Source organism: Taeniopygia guttata, chromosome 36 (genome assembly GCF_048771995.1).
Source record: "Taeniopygia guttata chromosome 36, bTaeGut7.mat, whole genome shotgun sequence".
Lineage (NCBI taxonomy): Eukaryota > Metazoa > Chordata > Aves > Passeriformes > Estrildidae > Taeniopygia > Taeniopygia guttata.
The window spans coordinates 503,668-523,128 of record NC_133061.1 but is presented as its reverse complement, the minus strand read 5'-3'; the positions used below and the strand labels follow the sequence as shown (position 1 = coordinate 523,128).

At 39.0% G+C, this 19,461-nt stretch overlaps 1 protein-coding gene across 1 annotated transcript in view; it reads right to left on the bottom strand.

Moving 5' to 3' along the window:
• The window catches only part of ACIN1 (apoptotic chromatin condensation inducer 1), a 51,889-nt gene extending 34,342 nt beyond the window's left edge, over positions 1–17,547 (bottom strand). Inside the window, 6 exon segments of the mRNA XM_072921304.1 lie at positions 3,331–3,371; positions 3,462–4,030; positions 7,486–7,556; positions 10,587–10,683; positions 12,485–12,550; positions 17,349–17,547. Coding sequence (XP_072777405.1) covers positions 3,331–3,371; positions 3,462–4,030; positions 7,486–7,556; positions 10,587–10,683; positions 12,485–12,550; positions 17,349–17,486 — 982 coding nt within the window. The 5' untranslated portion in view covers positions 17,487–17,547.
• Between the last annotated feature and the right edge of the window lie 1,914 nt (positions 17,548–19,461).

The following is a 19,461-nucleotide window of genomic DNA, read 5'->3' as shown; positions in this document are numbered from 1 at the left end:
ACAAAAACCCCCATTTCACCCACAAAAATCCCCATTTTCCCCTCACAAAACCCCCATTTTCTTCACAAAAACCCGAGTTATCCTCACAAAACCCCCCCAAAAAATCCCATTTTCCCCACAAAAACCCCAATTTCCCCTCAAAAATCCCAATTTTCCCCTCACAAAACCCCCATTTTCCCCACAAAACCCCCAATTTTTCTTTCAAAAATCACATTTTTCCCCTCAAAAACCCCAATTTTTCCCACAAAACCCCCAATTTCCCCGCAAAAATTCCCAATTTCCCCACAAAAATCCCCATTTTCCCTACAAAAATCACCATTTTTTACATAAAAATCCCCATTTTCCCCACAAAATCCGCTTTTTTTCCCCTCCCTGCCCCGTTCCCGCCTTTTCCCCGCCGCTCCCCCTCCCCATTTTCCCCCTTTCCCCCCCATTTTTTCCCGTTTTTCCCCATTTTTTCCCCATTTCCCCCCATTTTTCCCTCATTTCTCCCCATTTCCGCCCCGTTTTTCCCGTTTTTCGCCCATTTTTGCCCATTTTTGGCCCTTTTCGCCTCACCCCGCGCCCCCTCCCCCCCCCGCTATTGTGCGGGGCGGCCGCTGCCGGCCGGGGCCGCCATCTTGCCGCGAGCCCGGCATGCCCCGCGCCGCCGAGGAGGCGTGGCCAAAGGGCGGGGCCAATCGGCGACGCCGAAAGGGGCGCGGCGGGAAGGGAGCGGCCAATCAGAGCGAGGGGTGGGCGGGGTTAATAACAGAGGTGAGGCCATGTAATGAATGAAAAGGAGCGGGGTTTATGCTAATGAGAGGCGTGGTTATGCAAATGAAAAATGTAAATTATGGGCAGGCCACGCCCACCGCGACCACCCCTCAGACTCAATGGGGGACCCAAAAATCACCAAAAAATCCAAAAAAAACCCCCAAAAAACCCCAAAAAATCCCAAAATTCCCCTAAAATCCAAGAGTTTACCCAGATACTCTAAAATTGTACCAAAATCCCTCCAAAAAATCCCAAAATCTCCTCAAATTCAAATAAAAATCCCCCCAAAAAAACCCCAAATCCCCTCAAAATCAAACCAAAATCCCCCCAAAAATTCCACAAAATCCCTCTAAAATCCCCCAAAAATCCCCTAAAATCCAAGATTCCACCTAAATCCCCTAAAATTGTACCAAAATCCCCCGAAATCTCAAAAATTAGCCCAAAAAATCCCAAAATTCCCCTAAAATCCAGGGGTGCCCCCAAATCCACTGAAATTGCATTAAAATTCCCCAAAAATTCCCTAAAATTCCCCAAATTTCCCCAAAATTTCCCCGAAATTCTACCAGAATCCTCCTAAAATCCCAAAAACTCCCAAAAAAATCTCCCCAAATTCTACCAAAATCCCCACAAAATCCCCTAAAATATTAAAAAACACCAAAATCCACTCAAATTCTACCAAAATTCCCCTAAATTCCCAAAAATATCCCCAAAAATCCCCCAAATCACTAAACTTCTGTAAAAATCCACCGAAAAATCCACAAAACTCCCCTAAAATCCCCCAAAAAATCCCCAAAATTCCCCCGAACTCCAAAAACTCCCTCAAAATGACCCAAAGTTTTCAGATTCCTCCAATTTTCCCCGAAAATCTCCAAAATTTCCGAATTTCCCTCTAAAATCCCCTCAACTTTCCTTAATTTCCCCCAAATTTTTCCGATTTCCTCCCAAAATCTTTCAAATTTGCCCAACATTTCCTCAATTTACCCCAAATTTCCCCTAAAACTTCTCCAAAATTTGCCCAAATCCACCCAAAAATCCCCCAAATTGCCCAATTTCCCCTGAAATTCCCCAATTTCCCCCAAAATTCCCCAATTTTCCCCTAAATTCCCCAATTTCCTTCTAAAATCCCAAACTTTTCCCAACATTCCCCTAAATTCCTCAATTTTCCCATAAAATCCCCAATTTTTCCCAATTTCCCCCAAATTTCCCCCCAAATTCTCCCAAATTTCCCCTAAAATTCCCCAATTTCCCCCTATAATTCCTCAGTTTTCCCCTAAAATCCCCAAATCTTCCCAATTTTCCCCTAAAACCCCAAATTTTCCCAATTTCTCCGAAAATTCCCCAAGTTCCCTTTAAAACTCCCTAAATCTCCCTAAAATTCCCCAATTTTCCCCTAAAATCCCCAAAATTCCCCAATTTTCCCCTATAATTCCACAATTTTCCCCAAAATTCCCAAATTTTCCCCAATTTCTCCCCAACGTCCCCAAAATTCTCCCAAATCTCCCCTAAAATTCCCCAATTTTCCCCTAAAATCCCCAAATTTTCACAATTTCACCCAAAATTCCCAAATTTCCCCCTAAAATCCCCATTTTTCCCCAACTTTCCCCTAAAATTCCCCAATTTTCCACTAAAATCCCCAAAATTCCCCGATTTTCCCCTATAAGTCCACAATTTTCCCCTAAATTCCCCAATTTTCCCGTAAAATCACCTAATTTTCCCAATTTCTCCCCAATTTACCCCTCAAATTCCCCAATTTCCTTCTAAAATCCCCGATTTTCCCAATTCCCCCCAAATTTCCCCCAAAATTCCCCAATTTTCCCCTAAAATCCCCAATATTTCCTCTTTTCTCCCAAACTTCTCAGATTTTCCCCAATTTCACCTAAAATTGCCCAATTTCCCCCAAATTTCCCCCAAATTTCCCCCAAATTTCCCCAATTTCCTCTAAATTCCCCAAATTTCCCCTAATATCTTATATTTTGCTTAATTTCACAAAAACTTCCCAAAATTCTCCCAAATTTCCCCTAAAATTGCCCAATTTTCCCCAAAAATCCCCAATTTTTCCCGTTTCCCCCAAAATTCCCCAATTTTCCCCTAAAATCTTATATTTTGCTTAATTTCTCAAAAACTTCCCCAAATTCTCCGAAATTTCCCCTAAAATTCCCCAATTTTACCCCAAAATTACCCAATTTTCCTGTAAAATTACCTAATTTTCCCAATTTCTCCCCAATTTTCCCCTAAAATTCCCCAATTTTCCCCTAAAATCTTATATTTTTCCTAATTTCTCCCAAACTTCCCCAAAATTCTTCCAAATTTCCTTCTAAAATCCCCAATTTTTCTCAATTTTCCCCTAAACTCCCCAAATTTCCTCTAAAATTCCCAAATTTCCTTCTAAAATCCCCAATTTTCCCGTAAAATCACCAAATTATCCCAATTTCTTCCCAATTTTCCCGTAAAAATTACCAAATTTTCCCGCTTTTCCCAATTTCCCCCCAATTCTCCCAAATTTCCCCTAAAATTGCCCAATTTTCCCAAAATCCCCCCAAATTTCCCCAAATTCCCCCCAAATCCCCCGCTCACCTCTCCTCCGGGGGCGTGTCCCGCCGTGGCCCCGCCCCCTCCTGAGGAACACAATTACCATATTTTGGCCGCGGTGGGCGTGGCCTCCCTTAGCCCCGCCCCCTTTCCCCCTTAGCCCCGCCCCCGCTCACCTGAGCCCCGCCCCCGGGGGGGAGGGGGGGGCCGAGGAGGCCGAAGAGGAGGAGGAGGAGGGGGGGGAGGGGCGGGGTGGGGGCGGGGCCTCGGCATTTAAATTAGGGGGTGGAGGCTCCGCCCCATCCTCCGGAAGCTCCGCCCCTTCCATTGGAAGCTCCGCCCCCTCCTCTGGAAGCTCCGCCCCTTTTATCTGAAGCTCCGCCCCCTTTTCCTCCTCAGGCCCCGCCCCCTTTAGCGGGGGAGGGGAGGGGCTTCCCCCGCTGGTGGGCGTGGCTTCCTCCACAAGGGGCGTGGCCTCCATTGGCTCCGCCTCCTCCTTCTCCTCTTCCTGCTTTGGCTCCGCCTCTTTTTGCGCCACTTCCGGGTTTGGCTCCGCCCCCTCCGGGGGGGATTTTGGGGCGATTTCGGTGATTTTTGGGGTTTCTTCCTCTTCTTCTTCCTCTTCTTCGTCTTCGTCGTCGTCTTCGTCCTCCTCCTCCTCCTCCTCGGCGCCGGGGGCGGGGCGGCGGCGCCGGGGGGCGGGGCCTGAGGGGGCGGGGCCGGAGGGGGGCGGGGCCACGCGGCTCTGGCGGGAAAAAAAAAACAAAATTAAAGAAAATAAACCCCAAAATTAACCCAAAGCTAAAGGAAAAATCCCCGAAATTAACCCAAAATGCCAAAACTTAAAGGAAAAAACCCCAAATTCACCCAAAATTAAAGGAAAAAAGATGCCAAATTTAACCCAGATATACCAAAATTAAAGGAAAAAAATCCCAAAATTAATCGAAGAATCCTAAAATTAACCCAAAAATCCAAAAATTAAAGGAAAAAAAAACCAAAATTAACCCAAAAAATTCCAAAAATTGTCCAAAATGCCAAAATTAAAGAAAAAAAACCAAAATTAACCCAAAATTAAAGGAAAAAAAGCCAAAATTAACAGGAAAAAAACCCCAAAATTAACCCCAAATCCGCGAAATTAAAGAAAAAAAAACCTCAAAGTTAACCCAAAATCTATATAATTAAAGGGAAAAAAACCCAAATAAACCCAAAAAACCCCCAAAATTAAAGGAAAAAACCCCCAAATTAATCCAAAATCCCCAAAATTAAAGAAAGAAAACAAAAACTTAACTCAAAATCCACAAAGTTAAAGGAAAAAATCTCAAAATTAACCCCAAAATCCCAAAATTAAAGGAAAAAACTCCAAAATTAACCCAAAATCCCCAAAATTTGGGAATTTTGGGAAAAATTCTGGGGGGTTCGGACCGAAATTGGGGAAATTACAGATTAAATGGGGGAATTTGACACAAAATTGGGAAAATTTGACACAAAAATGAGGAAATTCCAGGAAAAAATGGGACATTCTACCCAAAAATTGACACATTCCCCCCAAAAAAACCAAAAAAACCCCAAATTAACCCAAAATCCCCAAAATAAAAGGAAAAAACCCCAAATTAACCCAAAAATGCCCAAATTACTGAAAATCCCCAAAATGGATGGAAAAAAAAATCCCCCAAATTAACCCAAAATCCCAAAATTAAAGGAAAAAACTCCAAAATTAACCCAAAAATTCCAGAATTAAAGGAAAAAAAACAAAATTAACCCAAAATCCCCAAAATTAAAGGGAAAAAACCAAAATTAACCCAAAATCCCCAAAATTTGGGGATTTTGGGAAAAATTCGGGGAGTTCGGACAAAAATTGGGGGAATTCCAGTAAAATGGGGGGATTTGAACCAAAATTGGGAAAATTTGAACCAAAATGGAGGAAATTCCAGAAAAAATGGAGAAATTTGACCCAAAACTGGGAAAATTTGACACAAAATGGAGGAAATTTGAGAAAAATGGGGGAATTTGACTCAAAATTGGGAAAATTTGACACAAAATAGAGGAAATTTGAGAAAAATGGGGGAATTTGACCCAAAATTGGGAAAATTTGACACAAAATGGAGGAAATTCCAGGAAAAAATGGGAAACAAGATGGCGGAGTCGGGGCGGGAAATTGGGGGAATTTCAACTAAAAATGGGGAAATTGCGGAAAAAAAGGGGTAAAAGTTCATTCGAAAATGTGAAAGTGACAGCCAAAAATGGGAAAATTCAGAAAAAATCTGAAAATTTCAGCCAAAAATGGGAAAATTCAGAAAAAATTGGAAAAACTGCAGAAAAAATTTACCCAAAATCACCAATATTAAAGGAAAAAACCCCAAAATTAACCCAAAAATCCCAAAACTTAAAGGAAAAAAAACCCAAAATTCACCCAAAATTAAAGGAAAAAAGATGCCAAATTTAACCCAAATATACCAAAATTAAAGGAAAAAAACCCCAAAATTAATCGAAGAATCCTAAAATTAACCCAAAAATCCAAAAATTAAAGGAAAAAAAAACCAAAATTAACCCAAAAAATTCCAAAAATTGTCCAAAATGCCAAAATTAAAGAAAAAAACCCAAAATTAACCCAAAATTAAAGGACAAAAAGCCAAAATTAATCCAAATATACCAAAATTAAAGGAAAAAAAAACCCAAAATTAACCCCAAATCTATAAAATTAAAGGAAAAAAAAAACCAATTTAACCCGAAAAAAACAAAATTAAAGGAAAAAAACCAAAAAACAAAATTAACCCAAAATCCCAAAATTAAAGGAAAAATCCCCAAATTAACCCAAAAATCCCAAAATTAAAGGGAAAAAACCAAAAAATAACCCAAAAACCCCAAAATTAAAGGAAAAAAAATCCCAAAATTAACCCAAAATCCCCAAAATTTGGGAATTTTGGGAAAAATTTGGGAGTTTCAGACCGAAATTGGGGAAATTGCAGATAAAATGGGAGATTTTGACCCAAAATTGGGAAAATTTGACACAAAATGGAGGAAATTCCAGAAAAAAGGGGGAATTTGACCCAAAATAGGGAAAATTTGACCCAAAAATGAGGAAATTCCAGGAAAAAATGGGACATTCTACCCAAAAATTGACACATTCCCCCCAAAAAAAACCCAAAATTAACCCAAAATCCCCAAAATAAAAGGAAAAACCCCCAAATTAACCCAAAAATGCCCAAATTAACCGAAAATCGCCAAAATGGATGGAAAAAAATCCCCCAAATTAACCCAAAATCCCCAAAATTAGAAAAAAAAACAAAATTAACCCTAAAATCCCAAAATTAAAGGAAAAAAAACCCAAAATAAACCCAAAAATCCCAAAATTAAAGGAAAAAAACCCCAAAATAAACCCAAAAAACCCCAAAATAAAAGGGAAAACCCACAAAATTAAATAAAAACCCCCAAAATTAACCCAAAAATCCCAAAATTAAAGGAGAAAAACCCCCAAAATTAACCCAAAATTAAAGGAAAAAACCAAAATTAACCCAAAACCCCCAAAATAACCCAAAAAAAAATGAAACTAAAGCAAATTAACCCAAAAATAAACCCAAAATTAAAGGAAAAAACCCCAAAAATTAACCCAAAAAATCCCCAAAATTAAATGAAAAAACCCCAAATTAACCCAAACCCCCCAAAATTAAAGGAAATAAACCCCAAACTCGACCCAAAAAAGCCCAAAATTAAAGAAAAAAAAAAACCCCAAAATTAACCCAAAAACCCCAAAATTAAAGGAAAAAACCCCAAAATTAACCCAAAACCCCCAAATTAACCCAAAAAAATGAAACTAAAGCAAATTAACCCCCAAAATAAGCCCAAAATTAAAGGAAAAAAACCCAAAAATTAACCCCAAAGCCCAAAAGTAAAGGAAAAAAAAAAATTAAACCAAAACCCCCAAAACGAACCAAAAATCCCCAAAATTAAAGGAAAAAACTCCAAAATTAACCCAAAATCCCAAAATTAAAGGAAAAAACCCCAAAAATTAAAAAAAAAATCCCAAAATAAAAAGGAAAAAAACCCTAAAATTAACCCCAAAATCCCAAAACTAAAGGAAAAAAAAAACCCTAAAACCCCAAAATTAACCCAAAAAGCCCAAAATTAAATAAAAACCCCAAAATTGACCGAAATATCCCAAAAAACACCCAAAAATGTGGATTGTGCCTGAGTTTCCCTCACCATCCGGCGCCGCTCCTTCCTCCCCGCTCCTTCCTCCTCCTCCTCCTCCTCCTCCTCCCCCGGCTCCGAGGCTGCAAAAATAACAAAATCGGGAAAATTCGGGAAAATTCGGGAGGAATTTGAGGATTTTTTTGGGAATTTCAAAAGGAAATTTGGTAAAATTTGGAGATTTTAGGGGGAATTTGGGGAAAATTTGGGGAATTTCAAAGAGAATTTTGGGAAAATGTGGAGATTTTGGGGGCAATTTTTGGGAAAACTGGGGGAGAATTTGGTGGAAATTTGGGGGGAATTTTGGGGGAAATTTGGGAAACTTTGGGGAAAATTTTGTGGGAATTTGGGTATTTTTGGGGAATTTTGGGAAATTTTTGATATTTTAGAGGAAATTTTGCGAAAATTTGGGAAATTTTGGGGAGAATTTGGTGGAAATTTGGGGGGAATTTAGGGAATTTTGGAGGAAATTTTGTAGATTTTGGGGGGAATTTTGGGGAAAATTTGTAGATTTTGGTGGGAATTTTGGGGAAATTTGGGACATTTTGGGGAGAATTTGGTGGAAATTTGGGAGAACCATAGGAATTGAGGTGGAAATTTGGGGGAAATTTGGGGAGTTTTTGGAAATTTTGGAGATTTTAGGGGGAATTTTGTGGAAATTTGGGAAATTTTGGGAAGAATTTTGTGGAAATTTGGGGGAACTATGGGAATTGGGCGGGAAATTTGGGGGGAATTGGGGATTTTTGGGGAATTTTGGGAAATTTTAGAGATTTTAGGGGGAATTTTGGGGAAATTTGGTATATTTTGGGTGGAATTTTGCGGAAATTTGGGGGTTTTGGTTAAATTTTGGGAATTCCGGGTGGATTTTGGGAATTTTTGGGGGAATTTAAGGGATTTTTGGGCATATTTGGGGTATTTTGGCTGAATTCCGAGGATTTTTGGGCTGAATTTGGCGAATTTTGGGTTGGAATTTCTGGGTATTTTTTTGGTGGAATTTGGGATGAATTTTGAATAAATTTGGGGTGATTTTGGGGTGAATTTGGAGGATATTGGGGTATAATTTTGGGGAATTTTGAGGTGGAATTTTGGGGTATTTCTTGGTGGCTTTTGGGATGAATTTTGGATAAATTTCAGGTGAATTTTGGGGTGGGATTTTGGGATAGTTTTTGGTTGGATCTTGGGGTGAATTTTGGATAAATTTGGGATGAATTTTGGGGTGAATTTGGAGGATATTGGGGTAGAATTTTAGGGAATTTCGCAGTGGAATTTTTGGATATTTTTTGGTGGATTTCGGAATGAATTTGGGATAAATTTGGGGTGAATTTGGGTGAAATTTGGGGTATATTAGGGTAGAATTTTGGGGGATTTTGGGTTGGATTTTTGGGGTATTTTTTGGTGGGTTTTGGGGTGAATTTTGGGTAAATTTTGGGTTAATTTTGCGGTGGAATTTTGGGGTATTTTTTGGTGGGATTTTGGGAAAAATTCGGGGTGAATTTGGGTGGAATTTGGGGGATATCGGAGTAGAATTTGGGGGAATTTTGTAGTGGAATTTTGGGGTATTTTTGGTGGGATTTGGAATGAATTTTGGGTAAATTTGGGGTGAATTTTGAGGTGGGATTTTAGGATATTTTTTGGTGGATTTTGGGATAAATTTTGGATAAATTTGGGGTGAATTTTGGATAAATTTCGGGTGATTTTGGAGTGAATTTGGGGGATATTGGAGTAGAATTTTGGGGAATTTTGCAGTGGAATTTTGGGGTATTTTTTGGTGGATTTTGGGATGAATTTGGGATAAATTTGAGGTGATTTTAGGGTGAATTTGGGGGATATTGGGGTAGAATTTTGGGGTGAATTTTAGGGTATTTTTTGGTGGGATTTGGGTGGATTTTGGGATAAATTTGGGGTGAATTTTGGGGGATTTTTGTGGTGAATTTGGGATAAATTTGGGATAAATTTTGGGTGGATTTTGGGATAAATTTAGGGTGAATTTTGTGGTGGATTTTGGGATAAATTTGGGGTGAATTTTGGGGGATTTTTGTGGTGAATTTGGAATAAATTTGGGGTGAATTTTGGGTGGATTTTGGGATAAATTTGGGGTGAATTTTGGGGGTTTTTTGTGCTGAATTTGGGATAAATTTGGGGTGAATTTTGGGTGGATTTTGGGATAAATTTGGGGTGAATTTGGGGTGGATTTTGGGACAAATTTGGGGTGAATTTTGGGGGATTTTTGTGCTGAATTTGGGATAAATTTGGGGTGAATTTTGGGTGGATTTTGGGATAAATTTGGGGTGAATTTTGGGTGGATTTTGGGATTAATTTGGGGTAAATTTGGGGTGAATTTGGGATAAATTTGGGGTGAATTTTGGGTGGATTTTGGGATAAATTTGGGGTGAATTTTGGGTGGATTTTGGGATTAATTTGGGGTAAATTTGGGGTGAATTTGGGATAAATTTGAGGTAAATTTGTGGTGAATTTGGGGTGAATTTTGGGATAAATTTGGGATAAATTTTGGGTGAATTTGGGGTGAATTTGGGGTGAATTTTGGGATAAATTTGGGATAAATTTGGGGTTAAGTTTGGGGGATTTTTGTGGTGAATTTGGGATAAATTTGGGTGGAATTTTGGGGGATTTATGTGGTGAATTTGGGATAAATTTGGGGTGGATTTTGGGACAAATTTGGGGTGAATTTTGGGTGGATTTTGGGATAAATTTGGGGTGAATTTTGGGGTGGATTTTAGGATAAATTTGGGGTGAATTTGGGGTGAATTTTGGGTGGATTTTTGTGGTGAATTTGGGACAAATTTGGGGTGGATTTTGGGACAAATTTGGGGTGAATTTTGGGTGGATTTTGGGATAAATTTGGGGTGAATTTTGGGTGGATTTTGGGACAAATTCGGGGTGAATTTGGGGGATATTGGGGTAGAATTTTAGAGTGAATTTTGGGGTATTTTTTGGTGGGATTTGGGGTGGATTTTGGGACAAATTTGGGGTGAATTTTGGGTGGATTTGGGATAAATTTGGGGTAAATTTTAGGTGGATTTCTGTGGTGATTTGGGGTGAATTTGGGGTGTATTTTGGGGTAAATTTGGGGTGAATTTGTGCATTTCTCTCACCGTGGGGCTCGGGGGCGTCGCGGCGCTGCTGCAGCAGCTCCTGCTGCTTCTCCAGGTACTGCTTGATGAAACTGTTCTGCCCCATGGCCTCGCCCATCTGCCAAAAAAACACAAAATTCACAAAAATTTGGGAACAATTCGGGATTTTTGGGCAATTTTCCCCATTTTTTCCTAATTTTTTTAAGCTTTTGTGGGGGATTTTTGGTGATTTTTGACGATTTTTCAACATTTTTTTGGGGTTCCACGTGGGTTAAGTGAGGCTGTTCCACCCCCAGATCCCAAAAATTTGTAATTCCCAAAAATTTGGAAACCATTTGGGATTTTTGGGAATTTTTTCCCATTTTTTCCTTTTTTTCCTTGCTTTTTTGGGGATTTTTTGGATGATTTTTGGTGACTTTTTGGTGATTTTTGACGATTTTTCAACATTTTTTTGGGGTTCTGCATGGGCTTAGTGAGGCTGTTCCACCCCCACATCCCAAAAATTTGGAATTCCCAAAAATTTGGGAACCATTTGGGATTTTTGGGAATTTTTTCCCTTTTTTTCCTTGCTTTTTTGGGGATTTTTAAAATGATTTTGGGTGACTTTTCGGTGATTTTTGACGATTTTTCAACATTTTTTTGGGGTTCTGCATGGGCTTAGTGAGGCTGTTCCACCCCCAGATCCCAAAAAATTTGGAATTCCATAAAATTTGGGAATGATTTGGGATTTTGGGAGCTTTTCCCCAAATGTTTCCCAATTTTTTTTGGTTTTTTGGGTGATTATTGAAATTTTAAAATATTTTTAGTCATTTTTAAAACGATTTTTAATTATTTTTAATGGTTTTTCTGGATTAAGTGAAGCCTTTCCACCCCCAGATCCCAAAAATTCAGAATTCCCAAAAATTTGGGAACTATTTGGGATTTTTGGGAATTTTTCCCAAATTTTTGAGCTTTTTTGGGAGATTTTTGACTATTTTTTGAGATTTTTAGTAATTTAAAAATTATTTTTAATGACATTTGGAATGTTTTTTCAGAAATAAGTGAAGCCTATAATTGAGAATTCCAAAAATTTGGGAAAATTTCAGGACTTTTGGAGTTTTTTTCCCCCTTTTCTGTTTTTTTTTATTTTTCTGGGAATTTTTGGACACTTTTTGGTGATTTTTTATCATTTTTTGTCCATTTTTAGTGATTTTTTGACGGTTTTTGGGGGTTTTGCTGCCTCACATCCCAAAAATTTGGGGATTTTTTGGTGATTTCTGATTTTCCTGCCATTTTTGGGATTTTTTGAGGAAATTTGAGGAGATTTGGGGAAAATTTGATCAAATTTTTTTTTTAAATTTGGGATTTCGGGGGAAAATTTGGGCAAATCTGTCGGAATTTGGGGAAATTTGGGGGGATTTTGGGGAATTTGGTAGAACTTTAAAGAGGATTTGGGCAGATTTTGGAGAATTTTTGGGGTTTTAAAGAAATTTTGGGGATTTTTGGCAAAATTTGAAAGAATTTGGGTGGATTTAATGAAATTTTGCTGGGAATTTGGGGAGGTTTTGGAGGAATTTGAGAGAATTTTTGGCGGATTCAAGAGAATTTTGGGGAATTTTGGGTGGATTTCAGAGAATTTTGGGAAATTTGCTGGAATTTTGGGTGGATTTCTGAAATTTTGGGGGAATTTGGGGGATTTTTGGGGTTTTAAAGAAATTTTGGGGGATTTTTGGCAAAATTTTGAAAGAATTTGGGTGGATTTAATGAAATTTTGCTGATAATTTGGGGAGGTTTTGGAGGAATTCGAGAGAATTTTGGGTGGATTCAAGAGAATTTTGGGGAATTTTGGGTGGATTTCAGAGGATTTTGGGGAAATTTCCTGGAATTTTGGGTGGATTTCCGAAAATTTGGGGGAATTTGGGGTATTTTTGGGGTCTCACCTGGGAGTTGGGCTGGAAGGTGGGGTGGGGGCTCGAGTGCTTCTGGAGGTTCTCCAACATCAGCGCCTGAATTTGGGCAGATTTCGGCAAATTTAGAACTCCCTGAAATTTAATTTCTCGAAAATTCACTTTTTTGTCACCATCCCCCCCCAAATCCCCAGAATTTCCCCCAAAATCCCCACAAAATGCCCATAATTAACCCAAAACCCACCAAATTCTGAACTTCTGACACAGATTTCCTCAAAAACTCTGAATTTCACCTCAAAATCCTTCACAAAGTAACCAAATATTGGTTTTTTGCCCCAAATCCCCTCAGAAAGCCACAAAAAAAGTGATTTTTGCCTCAAATCCTCTCAAAACCTCAACAAAATTGTGATTTTTTTTTTTTGTATCAAAACACCCCAAAACCTGCAGTTTTAACCTAAAATCCCCACACAAACGTGTGAAAAATGGGGATTTGGCCTCAAATCCTTCTGGAATGCACAAAAAATTTAAATTTTACCTCAAATCTGCTGGAAATTTAACAAAAATTTCACTTTTTATCTCAAAGCGCCTCAGGCCCTTCTCAAAGTCCCCAAACCATCAAGTTTTACCTCAAATTCTCTCCCAACGTCACCAAAAATTACAATTTTTTAATCTAAATCACCTCAAAACAATGATTTTATCTCCAATTACCCCTAAAAATCTGCTCAAAATGATAAAAACCCAACTTTTGCCCCAAAATTCCGCCTTAAAACTGTAATATTTACCCCAAATTCCCCAAAAATTGGGTTTAAAACTTAAATTGCCTCAGATTTTTACTTTAATTCATCAAAACCGCAACTTTTACATCAAATTCCCTCACAAATGTCTCAAAGTGGGAGTTTTAAACCCAAATTCTTGCAGAATTTTCATCAAAATCATTCAAACCGGGATTTTCACCCCAAATCCCCTCACAAACTCCTCAAAACCAGAGTTCTAAACCCAAAAAATGACAAAATTTTCCTCAAAATGATCAAAAACGCAACTTCTACCCAATATCCCCTCAGAATTTTCTTTGAACTCATCAAAATTAGGATTTTTACCCCAAATCCCCTCACAAAAACCTTAAAACCGGAGTTTTAAACCCAAATCCACTCAGAACTGCAACTTTTACCTCAAATCTCCTCAAAAACTCCTCAAAATCAGAGCTTTAAACCCAAATCCCCTCAGAATTTCCCTCAAACTTATCAAAACCGGGATTTTACCCCAAATCCTCTCACAAAAACCTCAAACCCGGAGTTTTAAAGCCAAATTCCCTCAGAAATTTCCTCAAAATCATCAAAACCGGGATTTTACCCCAAATCCCCTCACAAGAACCTCAAAACTGGAGTTTTAAACCCAAATTCCCCCAGAATTTTCCTCAAACTCATCAAAACCGGGATTTTACCCCAAATCCCCTCACAAAACCCTCAAACCCCGACCTTTAAACCCAAATCCCCTCAGAATTTTCCTCAAACTCATCAAAACCGAGATTTTCACCCAAAATCCCCTCATAAAAAACTCAAAACCGGAGTTTTAACCCAAATCCCCTCAGAATTTTCCTCAAACTTATCAAAACCGGGATTTTTACCCCAAATCCTCTCACAAAAACCTCAAACCTGGAGTTTTAAACCCAAATTCCCTCAGAATTTCCCTCTAACTCATCAAAACCGGGATTTTACCCCAAATCCCCTCACAAAACCCTCAAACCCAGACCTTTAAACCCAAATCCCCTCAGAATTTTCCTCAAAATCATCAAAACCGGGATTTTACCCCAAATCCCCTCACGAAACCGTCAACCCCCGACCTTTAACCCCAAATCGTCTCAGACTTTCCCTCAAACTCTTTAAAACCGCGATTTTCACCCCAAATCCCCTCACAAAAACCTCAAACCCGGAGTTTTAAACCCAAACCCCCTCAGAATTTTCCTCAAACTCATCAAAACCGGGATTTTCACCTCAAATCCCCTCACAAAAACCTCAAACCCGGAGTTTTAAACCCAAATTCTCTCAGTATTTCCCTCTAACTCATCAAAACCGGGATTTTCACCTCAAATCTCCTCACAAAAACCTCAAACCCGGAGTTTTAAACCCAAATTCCCTCAGAATTTTCCTCAAAATCATCAAAACCAGATTTTCACCCCAAATCCCCTCACAAAACCCTCAAACCCGGAGTTTTAAACCCAAATTCCCTCAGAATTTTCCTCAAAATCATCAAAACAGGGATTTTACCCCAAATCCCCTCACAAAAACCTCAAACCCGGAGTTTTAAACCCAAATTCCCTCAGAATTTCCCTCTAACTCATCAAAACCGGGATTTTCACTTCAAATCTCCTCATAAAAACATCAAAAATGGAGTTCTAAACTCAAATTCCCATAAAACCTTCCTCAAAATCATCAAAACCGGGATTTTCACCTCAAATCTGCTCACAAAAACCTCAAAACCGAAGTTTTAAACCCGATTTCCCTCAGAATTTTCCTCAAACTCATCAAAACCGGGATTTTTACCCAAAATCCCCTCACAAAAACCTCAAACCCGGAGTTTTAAACACAAATCGTCTCAGACTCTCCCTCAAGCTCGTTAAAATCGCGATTTTCACCCAAAATCGCCTCATAAAACCCTCAAATCCCGACCTTTAACCCCAAATCGTCTCAGACTTTCCGTCAAACTCTTTAAAACCGAGATTTTCACCTCATAAAAACCTCAAAACCGGAGTTTTAAACCCAAATCCCCTCAGAATTTTCCTCAAAATCATTAAAACCGCGATTTTACCCCAAATCCCCTCACGAAACCCTCAGGCCCCGACCTTTAACCCCAAATCATCTCAGACTTTCCCTCAAACTCTTTAAAACCGCGATTTTCACCCCAAATCCCCTCACAAAAACCTCTAAACCGGAGTTTTAAACCCAAATCCCTCAGAATTTTCCTCAAACTCATCAAAACCGGGATTTTTACCCCAAATCCCCTCACAAAAACCTCAAACCCGGAGTTTTAAACCCAAATTCCCTCAGAATTTCCTTCAAAATCATCAAAACCGGGATTTTCACCTCAAATCTCCTCATAAAAACCTCAAACCCGGAGTTTTAAACCCAAATCCCCTCAGAATTTTCCTCAAATTCATCAAAACCGGGATTTTACCCCAAATCCCCTCACAAAACCCTCAAACCCGGAGTTTTAAACCCAAATCGTCTCAGACTTTCCCTCAAGCTCGTTAAAATCGCGATTTTCACCCCAAATCTCCTCACAAAACCCTCAAACCACGACCTTTAACCCCAAATCGTGTCAGATTTTCCCTCAAACTCTTTAAAACCGGGATTTTCACCTCAAATCTTATCATAAAAACATCAAAACCGGAGTTTTAAACCCAAATTCCCTCAGAATTTTCCTCAAACTCTTTAAAACCGAGTTTTTCACCCCAAATCCCCTCACAAACCCCTCAACCCCGACCTTTAACCCCAAATCGTCTCAGACTTTCCCTCAAACTCTTTAAAACCGGGATTTTCACCCCAAATCCCCTCACAAAAAACTCAAAACTGGAGTTTTAAACCCAAATTCCCTCAGAATTTTCCTCAAAATCATCAAAACCGGGATTTTACCATAAAACCCCTCACAAAAACCTCAAACCCGGAGTTTTAAACCCAAATTCCCTCAGAATTTCCCTCTAACTCATCAAAACCGGGATTTTCACCCCAAATCCCCTCATAAAAACCTCAAAACTGGAGTTTTAAACCCAAATTCCCTCAGAATTTTCCTCAAACTCATCAAAACTGCAACTTTTACCCCAAATCCCCTCAGCTTTTTCATCAAACTCATAAAATCCAGGATTTTCACCCCAAATCCCCTCACAAAAAACTCAAAATCGGAGCTTTAAACCCAAATCCCCTCAGAACTGCAACTTTTACCTCAAATCTCCTCAAAAACTCCTCAAAATCGGAACTTTAAACCCAAATCCTCTCAGAATTTTCCTCAAACTCATCAAAACCCTGATTTTCACCCCAAATCCCCTCATAAAAACCTCAAACCCGGAGTTTTAAACCCAAATTCCCTCAGAATTTTCCTCAAACTCATCAAAACCGCGATTTTCACCTCAAATCCCCTCACAAAAACGTCAAACCCGGAGTTTTAAACCCAAGTTCCCTCAGAATTTTACTCAAACTTATCGAAACCGAGTTTTTCACCTCAAATCCCCTCACAAAAACGTCAAACCCGGAGTTTTAAACCCAAATTCCCTCAGAATTTTCCTCTAACTCATCAAAACCAGGATTTTCACCCCAAATCCCCTCACAAAACCCTCAAACCCCGACCTTTAACCCCAAATCGCCTCAGACTTTCCCTCAAACTCCTAAAAACCGCGATTTTCACCCCAAATCCCCTCACAAAACCCTCAAACCCGGAGTTTTAAACCCAAATTCTCTCAGAATTTCCCTCTAACTTATCAAAACCGCGATTTTCACCCCAAATCCCCTCACAACCTCCTAAACCCCCTCAGCCTCTTCCCCAAACCCCCAAACCCCCAAACCCCCAACTCCAACCCCAAAACTCCCAACTTTCACCCCAACAAACCAAACCCCCAACTCCAACCCCAAAACCCCCAACTTTCACCCCAAAAAACCAACTCCCACCCACCCAAAATCCCCTTTTTTCCCCCCAAATCCCCCCTCACCCCCACTCACCCTATATGAGGGGGGGTCTCCTCCTTCCCGCCTTTTTTCCCCCCTCACGCGTTGGCGGGAAAACCCTGAGGGGGAACCTTCCCCCCCCCTCCCGCGCATGCGCCGCCATTTTCCCGCCCCCCCCCTCCCCTCACGGCGGTTTCTCCTCACACCGCCGCCATTTCCGCCGCTTTTCCCCCCCCGTTTCTCACCCCTCGCAGCCGTTTGATCAGGGCGCTCTTCTGGCCGCTCTTGGCGAGGCCGCGCTGCTCCAGAGCCGCTTTGAGGTCGGCGACGCGCAGTAAATGCAGCGGTCGCCCGTCCAGAGTCACCTCCTCCCCGTCCGCCATCTTGTGTGGCGCCGCTTGCGCCGCGCCTTCGGCAACTTCCGGAGAGGCGCTTCGGCAACTTCCGCCAGCACTTCGGCAACTTCCGGAACTCTTCGTGGCTGCCCGTAAAGAGCTTCGGGGGTTTCCGGGAATCTTCGGGTATTTCCGGAAAACTTCGGGAGTTTCCGGTGTTCTTCGGGTGTTTCCGGTTCCGGGAAGGATCGGAAGAATTCGGGAATTTCCGTCAAAAATCCCCAAAAAAATTAAATTTTGGGCGAATTTCTGCAAAATTGGTGATTTTTTTTTAATTCTCGAGAAATTCCTTCACGCCGCAAAAAAAATAAATAAATAAAAAAAAATTTGGGGGAGTTTTGGTTGAAATTTGGGGAGTTTCTGGTAAAAAGTTGGGGAATTTTAAATTTAAAAAATGAAAATTTGGGGGGGAATTTTGGAGATTGCAGGAAAATAATAATAATGATGATAATAGCGATAATAATGATAATAATGATAATAATGGTAATAATAATAATGATACTACTACTACTAATAGTAATAATAATAGTAATAATAATAATAAAATAATAAAAGTTAATAAAATAGTAATAAAATAATAATACTAGTAATAATAATAATAAAACTAAAATAATAAAAATAATAATAAACTAATAATATTAATAATAATAATAATAATATATTAAAATGAAAATAGTAATAATAATAAAATAATAAGAAATAAAAATATTAATAAAATCATAATAATAAATAAAATAAAAATAATAATAATAAAATAATAATAAAATAATAATAAAAATAGCATAGTAATAATAAATAAAATAAAAATAATAATAAAATATTAATAATAAAAATGATGTAATAATAATAAATAAAATAAAAATAATAATAATAAAATAATAATAATAAAAATGACATAATAATAGTAATAATAACAAATAAAATAAAAATAGTAATAATAAAATAATAAAAAATAAAATAAGAAGGATAAAATAAAAATAATAAAAATAATAAAAATAATAAAATGATAAAAATAATACTAATAATCATAATAATGAAGAAAATAAAAATAGTAATAATAAAACAATAAAAACTAATAAAAGAACAAAATAATAAAAATAATTAATAAAGTAAAAACAGTAATAATAAAATAATAAAAATAATAAAAATAACTAATAAAATAAAAAAATAATAATAATGAGAATAACTAAAATAAAAATAATAATAATAAAATAAATTAATAAATTATAACAATAATAATGAGAAAAAATAAAAATCATAAATAATAATAATAATAATAATAATAATAATAATAATAATAATAATAATAATAGTAACAACAATAATAATAACAATAATAATAATAATAATAATAACACACAACTACTTTTTTTTTTTGCCAAAGGTATTTTATTCCCAGGCCACGCCCCTTATTCAAATCCGCAGGAAGGGGCGGAGCCGGCTCTGCCCGTGACGTCACTGAGGGGGCGGGGACTGAGGCCACGCCCCCATTGAGGCACCGGGTGGGGGAGGGGCGGCCCCGCCGGGCTCAGGGGCGGGGCCAAGGGAAGGGGGCGTGGCCAATGAGAGAAAGGGGCGGGGCCAAAGAGGGAAATGGAGAAAATGGGCGGGGCCAAACGAAATGGGCGTGGTTTAAAGGAGGGGGCGTGGTTTAAAGGGAAAGGGGCGTGGTTAAAGGGAAGGGGGTGTGGTTTAAAGGGAAGGGGCGTGGTTTAAAGGGAAAGGGGCGTGGTTTAAAGGGAAAGGGGCGTTGTTTAAAGGGAAAGGGGCGTGGCTAAAGGGAAGGGGGCGTGGTTTAAAGGGAAAGGGGCGTGGTTTAAAGGGAAAGGGGCGTGGTTAAAGGGAAGGGGCGTGGTTTAAAGGGAAATGGGCGTGGTTTAAAGGGAAGGGGGCGTGGTTTAAAGGGAAGGGGCGTGGTTTAAAGGGAATGGGTGTGGTTAAAGGGAAAGGGGCGTGGTTAAAA